At 40.7% G+C, this 25,730-nt stretch overlaps 1 protein-coding gene across 4 annotated transcripts; it reads right to left on the bottom strand.

The window, feature by feature from the left end:
• Window positions 1-1,959: 1,959 nt before the first annotated feature.
• Window positions 1,960-20,069, bottom strand: LOC118655790 (alcohol dehydrogenase 1-like). 4 transcript variants are annotated; one of them, XR_004967416.1, is made up of 9 exons: window positions 19,963-20,069; window positions 18,902-19,003; window positions 17,347-17,485; window positions 9,421-9,508; window positions 9,104-9,323; window positions 8,709-8,969; window positions 7,971-8,188; window positions 4,470-4,614; window positions 1,960-2,151 (listed from the first exon to the last, which is right to left on the bottom strand). XR_004967416.1 is itself a non-coding variant. In XM_036308188.1 (9 exons), exons 1-9 carry the CDS (start codon window positions 19,999-20,001, stop codon window positions 2,127-2,129), a joined length of 1,155 nt encoding a protein of 384 aa, XP_036164081.1. In that variant the 5' UTR covers window positions 20,002-20,069; the 3' UTR covers window positions 1,960-2,126. The 4 variants fall into 4 exon arrangements, 2 of the variants coding, with proteins under 2 accessions (XP_036164081.1, XP_036164215.1); XM_036308188.1 differs by having other exon boundaries at window positions 8,053-8,188; XM_036308322.1 differs by having other exon boundaries at window positions 8,053-8,095.
• Window positions 20,070-25,730: the final 5,661 nt, after the last annotated feature.

The raw sequence follows: 25,730 nt of genomic DNA, 5'->3' as shown, positions 1-25,730 counted from the left end.
GGGGGGGTGTGGAGTCCCTCAGCCTGGCCTGCGCCCTCTCGCAGTCCAGGATCCCTTGGGGGATGTCTGCCTGCCAGCTTAGGCCCGCTCCCCTAAGCCAGCAGGAGAACATCCCCCAAGGAGTCCTTAGCACTGCTGCAGAGGCAGGAGAGGCTCCCGCCACGGCCACTGAGCTTGCCAGCCATGAGCCCGGCTTCTGGCTGAGCAGCGCTCCCCCTGTGGGAGCGCACTGACCACCAGGGGGCAGCTCCTGCATTGAGCATCTGCCCCCTGGTGGTCAGTGCACATCATAGAGACCAGTAGTTCTGCCATTAGGTTGATTTGCATATTAGGGTTTTATTATATAGGATGTTACTACTAACAATAAATCTTCTGACTAAAGTTTAATATTTTTTTGCAGTTCTTTTTTTTTGTACTAGTGAGTTTAATCTGTCTACAGTATTTTGATTGCTAATATTTTTAGAATTATTTTTATCATAGTGAGGTTTTTTTTCTTTATTCTGCTTTTTCTACTCCATTAAAAAAATTGTCCTTTTCTGGCTTATTTTAAATTGATTGAGCTTCTGATTCACAAACTGAAAAAAATATGTTTATTCCAGAAACCTAGAATGTGATGTACTTAGAACTATCACAGTAAAATTTCCTGGCAGTCAAAATAAATTCAAATTTAATTCATCTGCGAGCACATCTGTTTTCACAAAACACGGTAAGAATTTTTTCCCTCTCCAAGGCTGTGAAAAGACATTATAGTCTTTTTTTTCTGGTGGGTGGAACATTTACTAGTCCCTCTGATTTACTTGAGGTTGCAGCTCTTGGAAGATGTGGGGTATGCATGAGTCTTCATTCCAGCTCCCCACCTTGTACCAGGTCCAAGCTGCATATTTCTTGCTTTGCCTTTAATACCCAACCCACAGTTTATTGGGTCAGCAAAAATCATCAGGTCAGATGTAACTTTGCTGCTCATTTCTCATTTGGTTTTCCTGCTCCCCTGGAGTTTTCCCTACTTTCTTGTTAGCTCAGACATATGCTTAAAAGGATGTTTGTTGCATATTATTTACATTTCTAGGGGTTCCCTAGGGTGCTTTTCATATAATCTAGTCTCTAGCCAAAGGCAGAGCCAAACAACCACCTCTTCATTATCCTTGTAACTATACTATTGTTAAAGATATTGAATGGTGATTTTTTACCCGAATCCTGCCAACCACTGTTTCTTTATTCCATGGTTTTGGTTGATGGAATTGGCACACCCAAACTGCAGCCAGTTTGGGACCAAATCATGTTGCTAATCAATGACCAGATTTCTCTATTCAGTCATGGGCTGGGGAAATGGAGCAGAGAAAGGGAATGGAAAAGGCTTAGTTGCACCCCCAAACTGTAGGCCCTCCACATGAGAACAACATATTGAGAAGAAATAGAAAAGATTCCTATGACTATTTTGTACCTACCAATTTGTACTTAATTCCTTCCCCCTTTTCACCAGTCCTCCTACTCTGCTCCTGTCTGGCAACCCTCAGTTTGTTCTCTGCACTTAGGAGTCTGTTTCTGTTTTATTTGTTCGTATATCATTTTTGTTTGAGAAAGGCAGGTAAGACTGAGTGTCAAGGAGTTTTACCATTTTTGAACCACTGTTAACAGCCCCCTCATCTCCAACTAGAAAAACAATGCCCAACGTACATCAAGCTCAGATTCAAAGAATTAGTCACCCCTCTTCCCACTATTTGCCCAAGAAGGCAGACTATTGGTAGATGTGCTTTTCATAACAGGCCAACTCAGCAACACATAGAGTGGTGGAGAAGGGTTCATGCTTTAAATCAGTTTTCAAAATATGCAAGCTGTCTAATGAAGCATATCCATCACATAATACATTTAAAGTGAAATCGTTAGGATGGGCAGAAGATGCATTCCATCACTAAGATACCCCTGTTTTTTCTCTTTAAGCTTTAGGCTGAAATGCAAACACCAGTTTCAAAATAGTTTATTATAACAGTTTTATTTCTTAAAATTCCAGAAGTGCTCTCTTTCCAATTTTGGGTTATATATATTGGAATGGAGTCATCAAGGTAGTGAAAAAGGAAGCAAATAGCATTGCTGAGGAAATTCACGCTCCATTTTATCATCTGGGAATCTCAAAACAAGAGGACACAGCGGATACTGAAACACAGAAATTCAAACATTGAAATGACTGACTTGCCTGCATAAATGTGGGCAGCACAAAATAATTGTAGCATGAGCATTTTAAGAGACAAACTTATCTACCAACCCCCATTTGTTATCTCTATATTAATCTCCCCTCAAGGCACCAGAAAATGTTTCTGAATCAAGTCTAGTATGTAGTCACTAAACATGGTATTTGATTTTTAGTAATAAGAGGCAAAGATGATAAGGCAAGAGAGAACTATGTACCCTTGAGAATTCATCTCATGAGAATCCACAGTTATAGCGTGCATTTCATTCTGTGACTTTTAATCACCCTTCAGCTGGCCATGAGCTTGTCTGGTGGGGACAGAAGAATTACCATAGCACCCTCTCTCTACTTTTCAGTTGTGAATGGCTACGTGAGGGCCATCACTTTAAACATTAGCTTCTTAGTTTTGTTCCTTATCTCCTATGGTGTTATACCCTCACTTTTAATAGCTGTGAAACAGGGCTCTATCACGAAGAATAATGTACATTTACATTGTATATTGGCAGGTACCCTAGATACATGCAGTTCTAAATGCATTTGTGTTAGGGACCTTGACTCATTAATTCACTCATTTAAACACAAATTTTTACTGAGCAACTCACATATTTCAGGCATTGTACTTAATGCTAATCCAGGTGCTAAGGTCCATATCAGGTTCTACTAAGCAACCCAACTGCAATAAAGCTCACAGGGATAGCCAGTTGGGTTCACTTATCTCAAATTAAACCTGTTTCTTGTGAATCCCCACAGGAACCATAACCTGAGACCTACTCTTTTGAACCCATTGAGAACTTCAAGCTCCTCTTCAAAAACCCAAAAACCTGATACAGATATGGTGGTGACTGGGCTTTCAAAGAATTGTCCCCCACTCCACTAACCTTCTTGTCAAATTTGTCACCTCTAGGATGATGACACTTCAGGAACTCCAGCTTATCCCTACTTTAGAAGGATTAGCTAATGACCTCTCTCTTCTGGTCCCAGATTCCATTCCCTTGCCCCCCCTAGGTCAGGCAGGGAGAGACATTCTCACCTTACATACACAGGGACTATGACCCTTGTCAGCAGGAAGCAGTTACTGAAAATGGACTGTCCTCCCTCATCAATCCGAAAAGATTTCAGGGATAGAAGTATCTAAGAGGGGAATGAGGCAGGATAGTAAGAAGCTAGGGGAATTCCTTGACAAGTGGAATAAAGGGAAACTGAGACAAAATAATTACACAAGGCCAAACCACTTGAGCAGTTTACAGCCAGCTAATAAATCACAAGGTTTTATCTTCCCTAACCAAGGACACTTTGGGGCAAATGGTTTATGTAGTACAGACTGTCCTGGGACAGACCTGCTTCAGCCCAGTCCCTCTTCAATAATATTCTTTAAAAATAAAACCAAACCAGAAAATAATCCTGGCCCCTTTATACACACATTTTAATGAATGAACATATTGAAGGACACACCTAAAAAGCTAATGAATATTCTGTTAAGACCCTCTGTTGAGACCTCCCCTAAGATTCCAGCCAGCCAAGGAAAGATTTTTTAAAAAGCCTCAAGACAAGGGATCTAGGGTGTGCTCTCCCTCCTGGGAGCATGCCTACTCACATTTTTGCCTTCCCCAACTTCTTCCTTCACAGGCATGCATCTCCTAATCTCCAAAGGACCCTATGAGTCTTGTAGCCAAGGGAGCAGTGAGCAGTGGCAGTTTGTCCCAGGCTTACTCTCTGAATCTGTCTCCAGGGCCCCCTTTGTCTCTGACTTCCCAGTGAGCTCACTTCTGTCACTCAGCTGTCTCCTGTTACTTCTTCTACATCAAACCCTTCTTTCATATCATTGTCCCAGATTTATTAAACATACTCTCAAAAGCCACCTGGACTCGACTTGTGAAATGTTTCCTGCACGAAGTCAAGAACCCACACACTTCAGGTGGCCCTAGGCAGACCCACCCAGGTGCAGAGCCCGTCCAATAACAAGAAGAGGTATCATTATCCCCATTTTTAGATAAGGACAATATCATGGGCAAAGGTAGCTGTTTAGATCACACAGTGACTGAGTAAAATGTTTAGCGCTCTTCACACTGACTTAACACTATTTCATTGCCATTTTCTAAACCATTTTCCATGCCCTCCCTCTTTTATACTTGATCCGAGACCTCATTTTTCATAAAATTTTGGATGTGTTACATGTATAAGATATCTCATACAGATACATCTTACACAGACACACAACACACACACACACACACACACACACACACACACACACACACACGTGCGCGCGCGCGCACAGACTCACCAATTTTCATTTTCATCCTGGAGCACTTCAAATGCATTGTTTATTCTTTCAAAATGGAATGTATGAGTTATAAGTGGATCTATGTTGATTTTTTTTTGCAGGTAGTCAGTTACAAGTTTAGGAATGCAATCTCTGCTTTTGTACTCTGTAGAAAAGAAGGACAACAATAAAGAAACCTAAAAAATACTAAACTAATTAAAGAATCAAATGAATTTATTATGTGTAAAATTGGCAAAAGCATTCATGGGAGGCAGTAATCCATTTCATTCTTGACCCTCTTCCTAATCTTCAGAAGTAAGGTAATTTATCCCATTGCAAAATTCTGCTATCACTTAGGAGTACCATGACACCCCAGCATTGTAGGTGAACAGTGTCAGGGCTGGGATGAACTGTTGGAGTGACCTGACACTGTCATGGTCACAGACCATCAAACCACAGTGTTCCTTTGCCTTCAGGGCATTAAGGATTTCTTCTTAAAACAGCTTACCTTCCAGCTGATTTGGTTTTAGTTACCATATTCTCCCTCTACCTGTGGCTCCAGATATATCTCCTTCAAAACTTAACATTTCAGCCCTAGCTGGTTTGGCTCAGTGGATAGAACATTGGCCTGCAGACTGAAGGGTCCCGTGTTTGATTCTGGTAAAGGGCACATGCCAGGGTTGTAGGCTCGGTGCCTGGTATAGGAGGCATGTTCAGGAGGCAGCCAATCAATGATTGTCTCTCATCATTGATGTTTGTATCTCTCTCTCCCTCTTCATTCCTCTCTGAAATCAATAAAGATATGTAAAAAAAAAACCTTAACATTTCAACCTCAAAAATAAATTTTTCTACTTCTTCAGTGGTGTGTTGGAGAATAGTTTAGTAGAAGATGCTGGTATTATTTTCCCCATTTTTATAACTTTGAGGGGACTGAGGTTTAGAGATGTTAAGTATTTTTCCCTGATTGTATTTATTATTTTTTAATTTTCTATATTTTATGATGCTTTGATATCTTGGGGCCTTCTAGACTTGGAGAGAGACTGCCTTTCCCAGGGTTTACTGATTTCTAGAGGTAGTGAACAGACTGCTTTAGCATGCTTTTGATATGCAAACCAAACAGCCTTGAGTCCATATTCCTGATTTCTCTCTTTTTATCAGTCTCCAACATTTTGGGATACTGTTCCTCTGCCCTAAATCATCCTAGGACCAGTTACCAGATAACTGAGGACCATTCCTATAGCCTAGAACCTGTTGAAACTTGCTTAGCTTCCCTACCCATCTTGCCCATTCCTTCTCATGAAAAACACAGTAAGTCTCTGGCCCATGCTTTCCCTTAGCTATTCTTGTCTCCTGTCTAGCCCCGGTGCTTCCCCATAAGGACCTATATGGTATGGCATGACCCCTTCTCTTGGGAACTCTGAGCAATAAACTCTTCTTTCAAGGCAATTGTCCCTGTGTCTGTCATCTTACCATGTCTGATGAAATCAAATCCTGTTTTAAAACTCTGATTCACATCCAGAAAGTGGGGAAGCTGAACCCAGAACCCAGGTTTTTATATTGTTAGCAGAGTCCTGTTTATACAACATTATGTTTTTATAAGATACTAGAGGCCAGGTGCACGGATTCATGCACCAGTGTGGTCCCTTGGCCTGGCCTGTGGAGATCAGGCCAAAACCAGCTCTCTGACATCCTCTGAGGGGTCCCAGATTGCGAGAGGGCAGTTCTCAGGTGATGCACCCTGGAATTGGGCTTCCTCTTCTGTGGTTCCAGGTGCATCACCCGAGAAGCTCGGCAGCTCTTGCATTGAGTGTCTGCCCCCTGGTGGTAATTGCACATCATAGCTATCAGTCAGACGGTCGCACGGTCGGATGGTTGCTTAGGCTTTTATATATATAGATGGTTTAAAAATAAAGCACCACAAAAAAGTTGAGTTTCTTCTTTTCTTTTCTTTTTTCTTTTTTTAAAAAGATAGTTGGTACTCTTTATCAGAGCCCTGGCTGCAGATATTTTATGTTCCTTAATAGGGAAATTTGTACTAAAATATGTGAGTATTAGGCAATTGGTATGTAGGACTTTGAGAAACTTAGAAATGTGTCTGCATGGAAGTGAAAGGACAAAGCCATCACAGATTTTTCCATCTGAATGAGAGTTTCATTAGGGTGATTTTCCTTGGTGTATTTGCATTTAATGAGGAAGGAAGGAGACATGGCAGATACATAATGAGGAGTGTTAGGAATGGAAATACATTTCTCCAATGAAGCCAAGGACAACTAGCCCTAAAAAAAAATGATCAGTGTCAATTATGCTTCACCATTCCAAGCACCAGCCTAATCTCTTTTGAAATAGTTCAATTTTTAAATTGAGTATTTATTCAAATAGGAAAATTCAGACATATAGAGTTTCTGGGAAAACAAGCTTTTATATAAGAGGTTGGTCAATGGCAAAGTTTTTTCCAGTATTTGACATCTAGGTATGAATCCAGTTTTATTTACGTTCAATCAACTCATGCAAAGCTAAATCAATGAAGAAAAGGAAGAGCACCCAGATATTTTAGAATAGCAAAAAGGCCTCCAGTTATCTTTTGCAATATATGTGCCTTCCTCCTCATAAGCTACAGTAATCGTTGTTACTGCTACAATTTAATGTTAATTTTGTACCTATTATGTGTCAGTTTCTCTTGCCAAGTGCTTTACCTGCATCTTCTCATTTCATTATCTCTATATTATGTAAGAACAAAACTATTATTTACTCTACGTTCCAGAAAATAGTACTGGCAATTAATGAGCTTAAATAACTTGCTAAGGAACAGGTCTGGTGAGTATTCTGACAGCAACGCCCTTGTTTTTAAGTTTATGCCAAATTAATCTTATTTGAGCATGCTAGCAAAAGTCAGAGAGCAAGCTATCGCAACTGTACTATCTAATAAAGTAGCCACTAGCCGTATGTGGCTATTTAAATGTAAACTCATTAAAATTAAATATAATGAAAAGTCAGTTTTCTGGTTTCCACACATAAGATGTTCAATAGTTATATATGGCTTGTGCCTCTTTTATTGGACAGTCCAGCTCTAGGACATTTTTACCATTGCAGAAAACTCTCTTGGTCAGTGCTAGTCTGGAAGCATCTGTGGGTGTGAAGCATGCCCAGACAGGGTGTTGTTGGAGGTGTTGTTTGGGAAAAAGAAATTCAAATATGCCACAATAGAGTTGTTTGTTTTGTTCTTGAATAAAAAATTAGGGTGATTGTATGGTGAGAATTGGGGTTCAATACACTGAGATTTTCTTCTAGTCTAATCCTGTGCTGGGGAGCCACTCAGAGACACACAATGACTCTCCACCAATTATAGAATGTCTGAGTGCCAATGAGTATGCTGCAATATGATTATTCTATATCTTAATAATATCAAAATGTTAATCTGTTTTTTTCTCCCACAGGTAATAAATACCTGTGAGGAAGACGTAAGTGTGCTTTTCTATTTTAACATGTCTCCTATTTCCTTTCATAGAGGTTTATTTTTCCTACCTTTTCATTCCTTCGTTTCTTGCCAAAGACAATGCAGGGTGACCAGATTTCTGGAAAAGGTGATGTGGCATCAAAGACCTACCTCCCAAAAAGCTGCCTTTCAGGGTTCTCCCAGAGTTAATCAACTGTGGATCAAAGGAGAGTTGTTCACGGTTGGGGGCTACTCCCATAATCACACAGACTCCATAGCTCCGACGGCATGACTCCAAAGCCGCAACCTAATTTCGGCAGTAGACTGATTAGCATCTCAGTACCCTGAAATCATACCTCTTTTGACTCACAATCCTAAAACATATTTTCAGTGGTGCTGTATGAGAGAAAAAGAAAAAATAGAATAGAATAGAATAGAATAGAATAGAATAGAATAGAATAGAATAGAATAGAATAGAATAGAATAGAATAGAATAGAATAGAATAGAATAGAATAGAATAGAATAGAATAGAATAGAATAGAATAGAATAGAATAGAATAGAATATGGTATCCCCCTTCAGCCGCCCCTTGAGATCTTAGGCAAGCTGCTTTAACTTAATCTTGAAACTGGGGATTAGTACTTAATTCATAAAATGATATGAAGATTAAAGGGGATAAAGTGTATAAATATCTTGGTGCAAGGCTCATAAGGTGTGCTCAAAAATAGTTAAAAATTATAGTAATTTCATGTCTTCATAAAGTTAATTTAATATGTACCCACATCTTGGCAAGCAACTTCCCCTCACTGTGCCCCAAAACCACTTACCATGGTATCAATGAGTCCGATGGCCTCAAAGGCAAAGTCAGCACCGAAGCCTGTCATTTCAACTACCACCTGCTGAACAGGCTTCTTGAGGTTCCGAGGGTTGAGAAAATCTGTGACTCCTAATGCTCTTGCCCTGGGAAATTTATTCTCGTTGATGTCAACCCCAATGATCCTACAAGCACCAGAGGCTTTGCATGCCATGACTATGGCTGAACCAATTCCTCCAAGTCCAAAGACAACACAGGTGGAACCAGGAGTAACCTACAAACCCAGAAGATAAATTTCTATTAGAAAAAAGCCACTTTGGTTTATCTCTAATGAGAGAAGCTCTCTGATTGAATGGCTCCCAGGATGTAGGTAAAGTCACTGAAAACAGCACAAAAGAACATTCTTACCTTTGCAGTGTTAAATACGGCTCCAAAGCCTGTAGGCACCTCACAGCTAATGATACAGACTTTATTCATTGGAGAAGCATCATCAATTTTTACCACTGCAATTTCATGCACAACAGTATATTCAGTGAAGGTGCTAGTGCCAAAAAGATGATGAATCTTCTGTGCTTTGCAGGTAAACCTGCTGGTTCCATCTAACATTAATCCAGTTGGAGAAAGAATACTGTGTGACATAAAAATACAGGGTTTTAGTTCCCAGTCAATACCTATCCCAATGAAAACAAATTGGATGAAATGAAGTCAGAGCAATTGAAACTAACTCTTCCTTCACACATACGTTGCCCTTGGGGTGCAAACAGAAACAGCATTCTCTGCACTCTGGAAGAGGTAACATTAAGACTTTATCTCCTAAGGAAAAAAGAACAAAGTGATTAGAATCTTGGGCAGAGGCATGGAATGCAATCCTATACAATAAAGAGGTGATATGCAAATTGACCCCAGTGCCCTTGTGTCACAAGATGACCACTCCCACGTCATCACAAGATGGCTTCCCCCATGTTGCCACAAGATGGCTGGCACAGGAGGGCAGTTGGGTGAGATCAGGCCAATAGGTGAGCGGTTAGGTGTCAATCAGGCTGGCAGGGAAGTGGTTAGAGGGCAATAGGCAGGCAGGCAGGCGAGCGGTTGGGAGTCAGCAGTCCTGGATTGTGAGAGGGATCCTAGATTGAAGAGGGTACAGGCTGGGCTGAGGGACCTCCCTCCTCCCCGTGCATGAATTTTGTTCACCGGGCCTCTAGTAAGCATTATATTTACTGATAGGAAATTATTTATAGTGCATGTTATCAATTTGTTTTAATGATAATTATTACTTAAGTTAATGATTTCACTTTGGATTGGAAACAAATCAATTTTAATGCAAATTAGACCTTTTTAATTTTTTTTTTACTTTAAATCAACTTATATTTTAATTCAGAAATTTAAATACACACATTCATAGCAACTATAAAAAAATACACCTTGTTTTTTTTAAAATGGCATTTTCAAGAAGGGCATTTTAGCCAAAAGCAACAGCAAAATTTACATGATTACAGTAGGCTGAATCTTCACATAATATCCTTTAAACATCAGAAGTAAAATTATCACACAACCCTCTCCTGCCATCAAATTATTTCAAGCCTAATACTAGTGCTCTAATGAACAGATGTATAGCAATCTCTTTTTCTCTGAACAGCATACACTCAGAAAAGCATAAACACCATTTTCATTTCTTCAGCATCTTTCCCCCTAGCACTCTTCTTTTAGCTCCTACAGCAATTACTCTGTTAGGTCAACCTAAATCTAAAAAGTAAGGCTTTAGATGAGTGGCCAGTGACATAATTTCTTATTCTTTATAATAGAAAATTTGGGCATACTGTTAAACTGCAAGGCATTTGGCATATGCATACCAGTCTTCAATGTGTACTGAAATTTACTAAGCAAGGCGAGGACTCAGATTATCTTAATATTTAAAGCATCAACAATGACATTCTTTTAGAAACAAAGAAAACCAAATAAAATTTGATGTTATCATAAAATGGTTTTGCTCTAGCGCTTTTCACACCCCCCCCCCCCCCCATTAAATTGTAAATCCTTGAACTTACTCTTCACTGAACTTCCTAATGTAACTGGGAAGATATGACTTGAACGTGTTCTGTATAAAATAGTTTACGTAGTTGAATGATAAAAGAGCACAGAAAAAAGTAATTGCAAAGATGTTTACATAACTCATTTCTCAACCTCACCTATCCTATATTACAAACGCTGACTCCCATGTGCTCCTTGAGCTCCTCTGAAGCATAGAACACAGTATATGACTTGGATGATTTTTTCCATTGCCCTAAGTATGGTACATAATCAGTACCATTCTAAATGCCACGGGGAATTAGGACTTAACCTCTCCCGGAAACCCCATTGAGGAAAGCTGCGATAGACACTCGCACACCTCTTCTTCCCCAACCACTCTCCCCATGGTATCTGTTTAACTAATAGCCAACTTTGTCCTGTATTCATAACCCCAGGGGAAAATTGTTTGAAAATGCCTAACTTCAAATATTTAAATCTTAATCTTCCTCTTAAGTTATATTTTTATCTTCAGTACATACTTTTGTCAAGTTCAGTATAGAACAAGTAATGACTTTTTACTTATTTTTTATCCACAGACAACAGAAATCCTCAAAATTTTTCTGGAGATTTGGATCCAGAATTCCTAAATAGTTTGCATAATATTAAGATACATATAAATTTTGGGTTATCCTATTCTTATGAACTGATGATGAAAGATGAATTATTTTGCTCCAAAAGGTAATGTGAATTTTGAAAACTTGCTGACTCTTAAGAGGATAAGCAAGTGGTAAAAGATGGAAAGGTTTTTGTGATATGTGCTAACTGGAAAACTCTTAAGATTCTCTTACTAAGTCATAGGAAATAATTGAAGAGAATCTCATCCACACTAAGTGAAACTCTTTTATCATACAACATAATTTGAAATAAGATTATTTTTCTTGCTAAAACGCTGGGGCAACAGTTTGTTTATCTTCTTCTGTGATTTGACCTCTTTCCTTTTAAGACAATGGTGGCAAAGATTCTAAAACAAGAACCTTTCAATCAGTTAAAAAACCTATCCCAACATATTAATATGCTTGTCATACTACACTATACTGTGATCATGGGTTGGCAAACTTGTTTTGTAAAGGGTCAGGTGGTAAACATTTTAGGCTTTGCAAATTACAGCCTCTGAAGCAACTACTCAACTCTGTCACTGTTGCACATGTATAAGATGCTATTTTTTTTCTAAAATCATTAGACTGAAAATTCAGGGACATCTTGTACATGGAAGTCAGCCGAGGAGGGAGCTATGCTGGTGCATAACTGCTCATACTTTGTGAAACAGGCTTTCTCCAATCATGAGCCTTATTGTTATTGACATCAGCTGATGCTGTAATTGGAGATGGAGAGTGCACAGATGCAGCAGGGACTAGAGCATTCCAAGCCCATAAAGATGTCAAAAAATAAAAAGATAAATAGCAGTAAGCAATTGTCTTACTCTGCAAAATTTAAACTGAATGTAATCAGCTATGCAAAAGAGCATGGAGATAGAGCTGCAGAGAGACAATTTGGACCTCCTCCCACTGAGTGTCTGATCAGACAGTGGAGAAAACAGGAAGAACAACTTAAGATGCCAAAAAAAAAAAAAAAAAAAAGAAGGCCTTAAGAGGAAAACCAGCAAAATGGGTAAACTTGGAGCAGAGGCTTAAGACTTGGATTGTGGATAGAACCTGGCTAAAGAACCTCGCGGGGAGAACCAAGATGGCGGCATAGGTTAACGCCGGAGTTTGCTGCCTTGAACAACTACTTCAAAAGTGAAACCAAAAAACAGAACGGACATCACCCAGAACCACAGGAACGCTGGCTGAGTGGAAGTCCTACAACTAGGAGGAAAGAGAAATGCATACGGACACTCAGAGGAGGCGCAGTGCTGAAGTCAAATTCTGAGGTGTGGAGTGCGCGGAGCGGGCTGGCGGCAGAGGGCGCGGTTGGCGTTTTCAATCGGGAGGGAGTCGCAGACTCTGAGCTCCAGATACAGGCGAGTCTTTAGGGACCCAGACTCAAACAGGAGAGGCGGGACTGTCTGGCTTCGGTCAGAGCGAGAGCAGCTTTCTCTCCGAGGTTTGCAGCGGGTGCTGGGACTCAGAGAGGCAGAGCCCCTGGGGACAGGACTGAGAGCCGCCATAACTGCTCTCTCTGGCCCACCCTGTTGATCCTGTGCGACCCGCACCCCCCCCCCCCAAGCCCTGCACAGAGCCATTTGCCGGATAGCCTCAGGCAAAGGCTGGATTAGCACCTCCCTAGAGGACAGAAGTTCTCTCACTGCAGACACAGCTGATTCTCATAGCCACTTGGCCTGGAGGTCAAACCCTCCCTGGAATTAGCTACAACAATCAAGATTTAACTATAAGACTGTGAACAAAGACCACTAGGGGGTGCACCAAGGAAGCATAACAAAATGCGGAGACAAAGAAACAGGACAAAATTGTCAATGGAAGATATAGAGTTCAGAACCACACTTTTAAGGTCTCTCAAGAACTGTTTAGAAGCCGCCGATAAACTTAATGAGATCTACAAGAAAACTAATGAGACCCTCGATCTTATATTGGGGAACCAACTAGAAATTAAGCATACACGGACTGAAATAACGAATATTATACAGGCTCCCGACAGCAGACCAGAGGACCGCAAGAATCAAGTCAATGATTTGAAATGCGAGGAAGCAAAAAACACCCAACCGGAAAAGCAAAATGAAAAAAGAATCCAAAAATGCGAGGATAGTGTAAGGAGCCTCTGGGACAGCTTCAAGCGTACCAACATCAGAATTATAGGGGTGCCAGAAGATGAGAGAGAGCAAGATATTGAAAACCTATTTGAAGAAATAATGATAGAAAACTTCCCCCACCTGGTGAAAGAAATGGACTTACAGGTCCAAGAAGCGCAGAGAACCCCAAACAAAAGGAATCCAAAGAGGACCACACCAAGACACATCATAATTAAAATGCCAAGAGCAAAAGATAAAGAGAGAATCTTAAAAACAGCAAGAGAAAGAAACTCAGGTACCTACAAGGGAATACCCATACGACTGTCAGCTGATTTCTCAACAGAAACTTTGCAGGCCAGAAGGGAGTGGCAAGAGATATTCAAAGTGATGAATACCAAGAACCTAAAACCAAGATTACTTTATCCAGCAAAGCTATCATTCAGAATTGAAGGTCAGATAAAGAGCTTCACAGATAAGGAAAAGCTAAAGGAGTTCATCACCACCAAACCAGGATTATATGAAATGCTGCAAGGTATCCTTTAAGAAGAGGAAGAGGAAGAAAAAGGTAAAGATACAAATTATGAACAACAAATATGCATCTATCAACAAGTGAATCTAAGAATCAAGTGAATAAATAATCTGATGAACAGAAGAAAAAAAAAAAAAAAAGACTTGGATTGTGGAGTAGGGCCAGAGTGTCTTATGTGTGTCAACCAAGCTTACTCAATGTCAGGCAAGAATGTTTGCAAGTGAAATGAACATTGTTGATTTTACAGAAAAGGCAAAATGCTGCTTCAGTTTCATGAGGAGAGAAGGGTTGGCCATGAGAACAAAAACAAAGTTATCTCAGAAAATGCCACCAGTTTATGAGGATGATCTCACATATATAGACAGTGACTCAAAAGACAGCAGTGATACAATAGAATTCAAAGAAATTGATATGTCTGGAACTAATAGTGATGAAGAAGAGAGCAGTGATGCAACAGAGGCTGAATAAAGTGATATACTGTACTAGAGGCCCGGTGCACAAAAATTTGTGCACTCGGGGGTGGGAGGTGTCCCTCAGCCTGGCCTGTGCCCTCTCGCAGTCTGGGACCCCTCAGGAGATAAGGACCTGCTGGCTTAGGCCTGCTCCCGGGTGGCAGAGGGCAGGCCCAATCCCTAGGTGCAGCCCCTGGTCGGGCTCAGAGCAGGGCCGATTGGGCAGTTGGGGCGCCGCCCCCTGTTATGCACAGAGTAGGGCGATCAGGAGGTTGTGATGCCACCCTCAGTCACGCTCAGGGTAGGGCAGGTTGGGGGGTTGGGGCGCCGTCCCCTGTCACACTCAAGGTAGGGTCGATGGGGAGGTTGCGGCGCCACCCCCTATCACTCACAGAGCAGGGCCAATCAGGGGGGTTGGGGCTCTATACCCTGTCATGCACAGAGCAGGGCCCATCAGGGGGTTGGGGCACTGCCCCCTGTCACTCACAGAGCAAGGCCCATCAGGGGGGTTGGGGCTCTATACCCTGTCATGCACAGAGCAGGGCCAATCAGGGGGTTGGGGCACTGCCCCCTGTCACGCACAGAGCAGGGCCCATCAGGGGGTTGGGGCACCGCCCTCTATCACCCACAGAGCAGGGCCGATCAGGGGTTTGGGGCGCCGCCACTGTCACACTCAGGGCAGGACTGATGGGGAGGTTATAGCTCTACCCCGTCACACACAGAGCAGGGCCGATCAGGGGGTTGGGGCGCTGCACCCTGTCACACACAGAGCCGCAGGGCGATCAGGGGGTTTGTGCGCTGCCTCCTGTCATGCTGATCCCGGTGTCGGGAGGCCTCGCGGCTCCACTGATCCTGGTGCTGGGAGGCATATTACCCTTTTACTATATACGGTAGAGGCCTGGTGCGCGGGTGGGGGCTGGCTGGTTTGCCCTGAAGGGTGTCCTGGATCAGGGTAGGGGTCCCCACTGGGGTGCCTGGCCAGCCTGGGTGAGGGGATGATGGCTGTTTGCAGCTGGTCACACACCCTTCTGGGTGGGGGTCCCCACTGGCGTGCCTGGCCAGTCTGGGTGAGGGGCTGAGGGCTGTTTTCAGGCCGGGGGTGACTGAAGCTCCCAACCGCTCCTTTTTTTCTTTTTTCTTTTTTTATTCTGGGCCAGCTTTAGCTTTGAGGCTTGGCTCCAGCTCTTAGGCCTTCGCTGCTGAAGGTAGGTTTCTGGCCTTTGCTTACAATGTTGCGATCCTGCTGGCTGAAGCCTGGCGGACTAAAGCTGGTTTCTGGGGTTTTGTTTAGCTTCTGTATTTGTTACATAGTTGCTTAGAGTTGCAGCTCAGAGGCCTGCAGCGGCAGGCAGGGAACGTTGGAGTCCTCTGTCACTGAAGCAAGCAAGCCTCATGTTAGTTTCAAGCTGCCTGGCTGCTGGCCACCATCTTGGTTGGCAGTTAATTTGCATATCGCCCTGATTAGCCAATGGGAAGGGTAGCGGTCGTATGCCAATTACCATGTTTCTCTTTTATTAGATAGGATAATATCATAATACTGGTATGTAAACATTACCTGTGGCAATTACTAAATAAAAATGTGTTCTGTTTTATGTTTAAAATATTGATTTCTTAATTTTGGGTTGGAAAACTGGGGGGCATCTTATACATGGGGGCATCTTATACACAGAAAAATATAGTAGTTCTGAATTTTTTGCATCTGGGTTCTGAGCTTTATATATGGCTAGCTGTTTTTCAGAAAATCGAAGGTAAGAAGTCATAGGCTTCTTCGGATAACTACTCAAAGTGGATGAAAACCATCTGGATATATACACAGATCTAAAGGGAGCACGCAGTCAACTTCCACAGTCTGCACAGAGCTCCGCTCTGGACTTCCCCAGGGTGCTCAGCACTCCTCATACACCCCAAGAAGCGGCATTGCACCCCACAGTCAGTGGCCAGACCCCAATCTCACAAAGTGTCCTGGCTCAGCAGAGCAACCCCAACAAAGGCAACTTGAACCTGTGTTCAACCTTCCGAGTTTGCAAATAGACCTTTAAAATACAAAATAAAAATTGAAGATTTTTCTCTAATAACATTGAGACTCAAAGGCAATAGAGACCTAAGTCTAAGAATTTGTGGTATAAGGCTTGTCCACTTTGATTAGTGTTCTCTGCCAGGAGCATAGCAGAGTGTTACACTCAGTAGGTACTTAATAAATATTTGTTGAAAGAATGAATTAATACTGTAGTGTTAATGCTAGAATTACTACTAATTATGAGATATATTATTGAGTAAGAGCGCAGAATTTGAGGTAAGACAACCTGTATTTCAATGCTAGCTCTGCCACTAAGTAGCTAAATCAACTGAATAAGATGATTAGCTGGCCAAAGCTTATATTTTCTCATACATAAAATAGGTATAAAATATCTATGACATCTTTGTGGTTGGAAAATGTGATATTGTAAAGCATTATCCAAAGTGTTTGGAACACGAATTGTATCCAATGTGGAAGAAGCAATTGCAAATTCTTGATGAAACTTTTATAGATGCTACAGACAATTTAAAGGATTATCATATGTGATATGTGTGTGTATCTAGAAAAAAATTTTAACCATACATAATTTTAATCTGATGATATTCCAATATCTTGTATATATTTACAGCTTTTAGTTTAATTTGAGATGGGTAGACTAGAGATAATCTCTATGGAAATGAGTGGAGAAAATTTCTTTTTATTTGAGTTTTTTCAGATAAACACCCATTTTGAAGATTCTGAATCTTAGGCTGACTATTTTTTATATATGTGTGTGAATGCATTTAAATATTTTTGTTACTGTGTGATGACTTTGGCTCTCTCAGGTGGTTTGGGGAAATGTCAGGGAGTGAGTTAGGAAAGGAGAATTTACTGGATTGGCACCATATCTTGTCCAATTACCTGGTTTCACAGAGGTTACACCTTCTCCAACACTCTCTATAATTCCAGCTCCCTCATGGCCCAAAACTGCAGGAAGAGGTACTTTGTTTCTCCCTTCTAGGATGTGCAGATCGGTACCACAGATCCCAGAAGATAGAATCTGAAAGGTGATTAAATGATTGGAGATAAAACGCTTTGTCATAAAATTGGATCTTTCAGAAAAATGCAATATTTTCCAAACTAGCAACAGAATATATTCTTTAAAACCTTGACTATATATTTGATATGTTATTGATTGCACTCTTGCAGTATAGCTAGTTCAGAAAACAGACCAAAACACTTAGTTTGTCTCTGTCTTTATAATTTTATTTAGGCCTCTTTAACATCACAGTGAATTTAACATTATCATTGAAGTATTTTCTAGCTCTTTGCCAGGAAGAGCTATGTGTTCTATGGGATGTGATGAAATAGACAACCCAAAATTTATGGTCTATTTTGATACCTATACTTAAATATATAGAGGGGACTCCTGGGTATCAAGGTATATATGCTTCTCTTTTGCATTGCTCTTAATGCCCTCCTCCCATCCTCAATAGAAAAAGTTAAAACATGTTATGTTTCCTATCCTGATCCTGGCAACCTGTTGCATGACTTGTAGCTAATATCCAAAAGGACAAGTGGAATTGCTGGATCATAAGGCAGTTCCATCTTTAATTTTTTGAGGAACTTCCATACTGTTTTCCACAAACAACAAGTGTTGGCCAGGATATAGAGAAAATTACCTTCATTTTTGAAAGATAGTTTTGCTGGATTTTTGGTTGACAGTTTTTTCTTCAAGCACTTTGAATATGTTATCTCTCCACCCTCTGGATTTCATTGCTTCTTATATTAATTTTATTGGGGTTCTCTTGTATATGATGTGTCATTTTTCTCTGGCTTCTTTTAAAACTTTGTCTTTGTCTTTGAACACAGAATTTGGCTTGATATGTCTATGATATTGTAGATCTCTGTGTTTATCCTACTTGAAATTCATTGGGCTTCTCAGATATGTAGGTTAATGTTTCAGCATATTTGGAAATGTTTTCAGCAATTAATATTTTAATTTTCTAGGCCCCCTTTTCTCCTTCTGGGACACTGATTATGCATATGTTGATATGCTTGATGGGGTTCCACAGCTTTCTATAAGTAGGAGCTGGGTCAGGGCAGGGTACCCTTGTTTTCTCAGCCATGACTGAGAAGAATGTCTGCCCTATTATATAGCAGCATTTGGAATAACTTTATAATTGTGAAAAACCCAAGAAGTTTTTTGGTCAATAATTACCTGTGTTGACTTTTAAAGTATTAAAAAAAAGTGCATCTAAAACATTAAAAGACATTTCAGCATTTATTATATTTGCCACTTTAACAAAATGAAATAATCTCACTATTATAAATGTTAATACAGATCTACATGTAAATCAGAGAGACCCTTAATTATTTTTAAATAGAAAATGACACTTGTTCTTCTAAAATTGTAAAATTATTGTAAACACAAATATCCACATGCATACCTGCAAAAAGTATCATTTATATTTACCTTAATTCGAACCTCACAAGCCTTTGGTGGATCAACTTCAAGTAGTTCAATGGACAGGGGAGCATTTGCCCTCCAGGCAATGGCTGCCCTGCATAAAATCACCTATTTAAAAAAACATGAAAATTTACTGCCATGAAACTAAAATTAGGTGAAAAACATAGTTAAATTCACTTCTATGCTGACTGATCATTTTGGTTATGTCACTTTGAAATGCAGATGATCTATTGCATTCAATGAAAGCAATCACATGTGTGAATGATAATTTACAATGTTGTAATGTGAAACCAGTGATATCTATATACTTATCTGTCTGTAGAAATATTAGATGAATGTTTTTCTCTCTATATGCATCTCATGTCATCCTATGATACAGTAGATAGTGTTTGTTTAAGAAATAGTTTTATCACATAAATCTGATTGATACACTTTATCTTAGGAAATATCTTTTCTGCATTCCAAATGATACACGATGCTAATATTGGCCAACTGATCATTGGAGCACAGTTCAGTTTTAGATTCTAAATTTCTGCATTATAATTTTTAATATTAACCATTTATTTAAAACAGATTAGAATTCATAATGCAAAGAAAATTATAAGAAATGATACAAGACAAAAATATTAATTTTGTTTGTTTAGTCAATTTCACTCATAGAACATAGAACATCTTATCTTACCTTGGTACTTAGTTCCTGTGTCTTGTAAATGATTTCTTTATTGCATTTTTATTTTTAAATCTCTATACAGATTAAGCTTATATATTTATTGATTGATTTCCCCACCTAAATTAATCAGTGACTGCATTTGGAGGATGATTTTAATTTTATAAAAGATTACTTTACTTTACAGAAAGAGTAAGATGTTTCTTTAAATAATAGCAGTTCTTATTTTATCACAGTTATGATCTTGTTTCTTAAAATTTGACTTACAAATTACATGGAATACTTGCACTGTGTAAAGCATGGTGCACACATATCCCATGAGAACTTCAATGCAGCATTAGATATTGGGTTTTACCTACTAATAGGATCATACACATTTCAAGAGAAAACCATGACTTACTTTGTTAGCTGTGTCTGTGGAGAGTTCAGTTTGCTCCATTACTCTCTCTGGCTGATGCAGGAGTGCAAACTCCTCTGACTCTTCTCACCAATTTAGACTGAGTATTTAACACCTCAGGGTGACTCATCACACTGCACACCAATCATGAAGGGAGGGAGAAAGGAAAGGGAGAAATAAAAAAATTGAGGGAAAGGGGAAGAAGGAAAATGAAAGCTATGAATGGGGGAGGAAGGAAGAGGATGAGAACAATATAAAGGGAAAGAAAGGAGGATCATTGGAAGAAAAATAAGGAAAATAAACAAGTGTTTAAAAGGAAATGTAAAAGATATGAAATAAAAATAACCCCCTCTCTTACAATGTATACAATGATGCTTTATGGTTTGGAAATACTACATGCATAATCTCATTTTATCTTTAACCCAATCTTTGACTAATTGTTCATATCATTCCTTTATGGAATAATTTTAGCTAGAGCTCAAATAAAATTTCTAGTTTCAAGTATTATGATTTTGCGGAGGGTGGAGGGGTGGGAGGGCGGTGGGAGGAGGGGAATAATGAAAAAAATTAAGAAATGATGAGAAGAGAAAATAGCTTAGAAAAAATGGTAAGGATTGGTGAAAGATAACAGAGAAAGAATGAGTGTGAAATATGGATCAAAATTAAAGATATTATTTAAAGAGATCAACCTAAGGACTTGTACGCATGCATATAAGCATAGCCAATGGATGCAAGACACTAGGGTGTGGAGGGTGAGGGCATGTGCCGGGGGGTAAGAAAGGCTAGGGGAGGGTCAATGGGGAAAAAAAAAGAGACATATGCACTACTATTTGTAATACTTTAAACAATAAATTAAATTAAAAATAACAACAAACAAACAAAACATTGTATTAGTCAGGACAGAAACCTAAGTCAAACTGCTTTATGCAAAAATAGATATTTAGTGGCTCAAGTACCACAGTAATCTATGTCATCTGGTTTTAGGAACAGAAGTTTTCTCAACCTTGGCACTCAATCTATAAATATACTAGAGGCCTGGTGCATGAAATGCATGCATGGGTGGGGGTCCCTAGGCCTGGTGGGTGATCAGGGCCAATCAGGGCCAGGCCGATCAGGGCCCAAAGGCCCTGGTGGGGTCGGGAGAGGAGGTGACAGTGGCCAGGCTGGGTGCGGAAGGAACAGATGCCAGACACTGACGCTGCCCTCAGTGCCCCGCCACCCCATGGTTCCCCACCTCCTCCCCTCTCCTTCCCTCAGTGCTGTGCCACCACCGGGGGGGCCTGCTGGCCAGGGGAGGGATTGGGGAGAGGTCAGGGGAGGTATTGATCCCCAGTTTGTAACATGCAGAAGCATCATTGATGCTTCTATCTCTATTTTCCTCTCTGAAACCAATCAAATATATAATTTTAAAATGCAAGGTTTTTAGAGGAAGAAAGGTAAGGCAAGAGAGCTATTGAAGGGGGTTATTTGAGATCTTGCTCACATTTCAGCTAGGAAAACATAAGGTGGTCCTTAGGGGGTGACAGGTGAGGAGTGGCAGTGGGTGGAGCAGGATACTATGGGCTGAAGAACAGGTTATAATGACTGAGAATGTCTGTGACAGTGACATCGAGCATGTGTTGGGGCCATCACTGGGATCATGCATCCCCAAGAGGTTTTGATTCCAGACGGGAGGAGAAACATGGAGATCAGCAGGCCTTTCTTAGCCTAGAAGGTGATGTGGGTGGCAGGAGAGGGCTGCCCTGCTTCCCTACAAATGTAAACATGCAGTGTAACTGCACAAGGACTTTAGTCACATGGCCAAATCAATGCCCAGCCAGTGCTGGTGGCTGTGTCCTGCCACTCTCTGGCAGTGCTGCAGTGCTATTGGCTGGGGGGGAGGGGGGAGGGAGAGAGGGGAGAAGGAGGGAAGGAGGTGGGGGGAAGCCACGCCCCCAAGCACAGGTAGTATGCAAAGGGGCGGGCAGGAAGCCAGAAGCTGAAAGTCAGAGCTGAGGTGGCCCTGCAGCACTACCTCCGTCCCCCGTGGAGCTGGACGGGGGAGCAGCCGTCAGTGCGACCGGCTTTGGAGTCACCAGTGAGTCCCTGCGAGCCCGTGGTGTGCCAGCTGGGCCAGGCGGGGCCTGGGGAGGCCTTTCTCTCCTGGAGCCATTCTTCCCAAGGTGGCAGCATTGGCCGCTCCCTCCCCCCCCCCCCCAATTTATTTATTTTTATTGGAAAGCAAGCTCTGGGCTTGCGGTTCCTGGGATCCCTGGGCCATAGCGTGTGCCTCCAGGACTCACTGCGCCCCCCTCCCCCTCCTCCTGCATTGAGCGTCTGGGCCCCTGGTAGTCAGTGCACATCATAGTGACTGGTCGACCAGTCATTCTGGTTGTTTTGCTGTTATGGTCACTGGGCTTTTATTACTAGTATATAGGATATTTACTGGTTGTCCACTGTTTCTCAGATATTTGCTGAGTTGATGAAAATAATGGTGAATAAAAATGCTGTAAACAAGACAGAGTGTCTCTCCCTCTCTGGTTGAAACTTGCCTCAATGTTGGCTTATCTTAAAACTCATTTATTTCATCTTATTTCTTTTCTTTAGGCAAAGGTTCTGCACTGGAGTGTAGGGTTAGAAATAGTACCGTCTACAGAGACTGTGTGTTCTCTCTTCCCACCCCACCCCACCCCAAATCACCTCATTTTTTCCCTAATCAAATCAACTGAGTCAGCCCTGTTCCTATATTTTGAATCATCTTTAGAAAAAAGAGAGAGGTGGCTATTTTGAGTGGCCAGGTCTTTGTAAAAAGGAGAAAATGTCATTGTGTTTTGTACTGGCCTACTACTAAGTGTCACTGCCTGGTTTTTCTCCTTTTCAAAGATTAGAACTAGGAGGACACTCCAGCATCAAGTGTATTAAGTCCCTTAGACACATGGTAGCTAGTACTGAACATGGAAACTGTATGTCAACAGCACAAGACCCCAAAGAATGTTCTTGCATATGGGGCCCCTGGACCTCTTGATAGAACAAGAATAAAGACTAGACTCATCCAAAACTGCTACAGTGCCAGGTGAGAACCCGCTCTGGGTGTTCTGAAGGGGAATTTCTGCTCAATACAGAATGGTTCACATCACCCAGAGAGCACTGTTGGAGATGCTATGAAATTAAAACCAATGATGTGGCCCCTTTGTACCTGAGACATCTAGATTCACCTTCGGAGACCTGAGAGAAATTTGTGACTTGTAGGAAAGGACAAGACAGCCATTAGGGATATGCTCATTTATGCTCAGCCTAACATAAGGAGACTGGTTTGATCTTTTTTCTGATAGCATCTTCTAGCAAGTTGGAAGACTCCTGAGATATACTGCAGTTCCACTGGTGAAGTGGCCTGAACAGTGATTTTAAATTTTTCATTTTCTGGGTCCTTTATAAAAATGAAATCATTCCATGTATGGCTACCTTATAATTTTGTCTCTTTCCACTTTAATTGTGAATGGTTAAATTTTTTTTTGTTGCTGTTTTCTGATTTGCTTTATGATATTAAAATTTTATTTGTGCAAAAATAAATAAATAAAAATTTTAATTGAATTTACTGCAACAACATTGGTTAATAAAAGTAAATAGGTTTCCAGTGTACATTTCTATAATACAACATCTGTATATTTTATTGTGTGTTCACCACCCCAAGTTCTGTCTCTTTTTTTAAAGTTTTCTTTATTGATTAAGATATTACATAGGTGTCCTTAACACCCCATAACCACCACCCCCCCCCCCGCGCAAGCCCTCACCCCCCCCCCCAACCCTCACCCCATGTCTGTGTCCATTGGTTAGGCTTATATGCATGCATACAAGTCCTTTGGTTGATCTCTCCCCCTTATCCCCACCCTCCCCTCCTTTCCCTCTGAGGTTTGACGGTCTGATCAATGCTTCTCTGTCTCTAGACCTGTTTTTGTTCATTAGTTTATGTTGTTCATTATATTCCACAAATGAGTGAGAACATGTGATATTTATCTTTCTCTGACTGACTTATTTCACTTAACATAATGCTCTCCAGGTCCATCCATGCTGTTGCAAATGGTAGGAGTTCCTTCTTTTTACAGCAGCTTAGTAGTCCATTGTGTAGATGTACCACAGTTTTCTAGTCCACTCATCTGCTGATGTGAATTTAGGCTGTTTCCAAATCTTAGCTATGGTAAATTGTGCAGCTATGAACATAGGGGTGCATATATCCTTTCTGACTGATCTTTCTAGTTTCTTGGGATATATTCCTAGAAGTGGGATCACTCGGTCAAATGGGAGTTTCATTTTTAGTTTTTTGAGGAAACTCCATACTGTTCTCTACAGTGGCTGCACCAGTCTGCATTCCCACCAGCAGTGCACGAGGGTTCCTTTTTCTCTGCATCCTCGCCAGCACTTGTTGTTTGTTGATTTGTTGATGATAGCCAGTCTGACAGGTGTGAGATGGTACCTCATTGTTGTTTTGATTTGCATCCCTCGGATGATTAGTGACTTTGAGCATGTTTACATATGTTTCTTGGCCTTCCTTATGTCATCTTTCGAAAAGTATCTATTTAGGTCTGTTGCCCATTTTTTTAATTGGGTGGTTTATCTTCCTTTTGTTAAGTTATGAGTTCCCTGTAAATGTTGGAGATCAAACCCTTATCGGTGATAACATTGGCAAATATGTTCTCCCATGCAATGGACTTTCGTGTTTTGTTGATGGTTTCTTTTGCTGTGCAGAAGCTTTTTATTTTGATACTAGTAGCCCGGTGCAAGAAATTCATGCACATTAAAAGGGAATTAATTGCCCTAACAGTCTGGCTCAGTGGATAGAGCATCGGCATGCGGATTCAAGGGTCCCAGGTTCGATTCTGGTCAAGGGCATGTACCTTGGTTGCAGGCACATCCCAAGTGGGGAGTGTGCAGGAGGCAGCTGATTGATGTTTCTCTCTCATCGATGTTTCTAACTCTCTATCACTTTCCCTTCCTCTCTGTAAAAAATCAATAAAATATATTTTTTTTTAAAAAGGGAATTAATTAGCGGAGATATTTTAATATTGCTTTTTGCCCTTTCTCTATAATAGAAGTGTGAGAGATGAAAGGAAATTAGTAAAATGCATATGAAAATAATATATAAATTTATTAATAAATAAACAGTAACAAAAGGATATAACAACAACAGAGGCATGATATAAAAATGACAAAAACATGATATGAAAACAACAAAAACATGATATAAAAACAACAGTGATGCAAACAATGACTGATAAAGTGATTAAACTTATTCTAATATCTCCCTGTACACCACATTAAGAGTGAAAACACTTCCAGAGTGCTTGACTAATTTTCCTTGTGATGAAGTACTTAGAACTTTAACTGTAACATCACATGCTCTTCAAACTCGAGAGAAAGCAACATGTAACTGACCATGTGCAAAAACGGGTACAGGTAGGAATATGCCTACTTTGTCTAGCGTTTTTCCTTGTGATTTATCAATAGTCATCACAAATGTTGGCATCGAATCAATTTAAATGGGAGGCCAGTGTCAGATGGGGACAAATTAATTCTTGAAATCAGAACAACCTCTCCCCCTGCAGATCCTATTAATACTTCAGCTTCGATAATGTTAGGTCGTAATCTTTTGATAATAAATCTGGTACCATTAGAAAGACCCATCTACTATTGAGATTTCTCAATAACATGATGATTGTACCCACTTTCAATTTAATTTGTGACACAGCATTCCCGAAGGAGTAATACTATTAAGAAATTCAAAGGGAAAATTTTCC

This window comes from Myotis myotis, unplaced genomic scaffold (genome assembly GCF_014108235.1).
Source record: "Myotis myotis isolate mMyoMyo1 unplaced genomic scaffold, mMyoMyo1.p scaffold_m19_p_1, whole genome shotgun sequence".
Lineage (NCBI taxonomy): Eukaryota > Metazoa > Chordata > Mammalia > Chiroptera > Vespertilionidae > Myotis > Myotis myotis.
The sequence above is the reverse complement of the archived record's forward strand: the minus strand, read 5'-3'. Positions and strand labels throughout refer to the sequence as shown.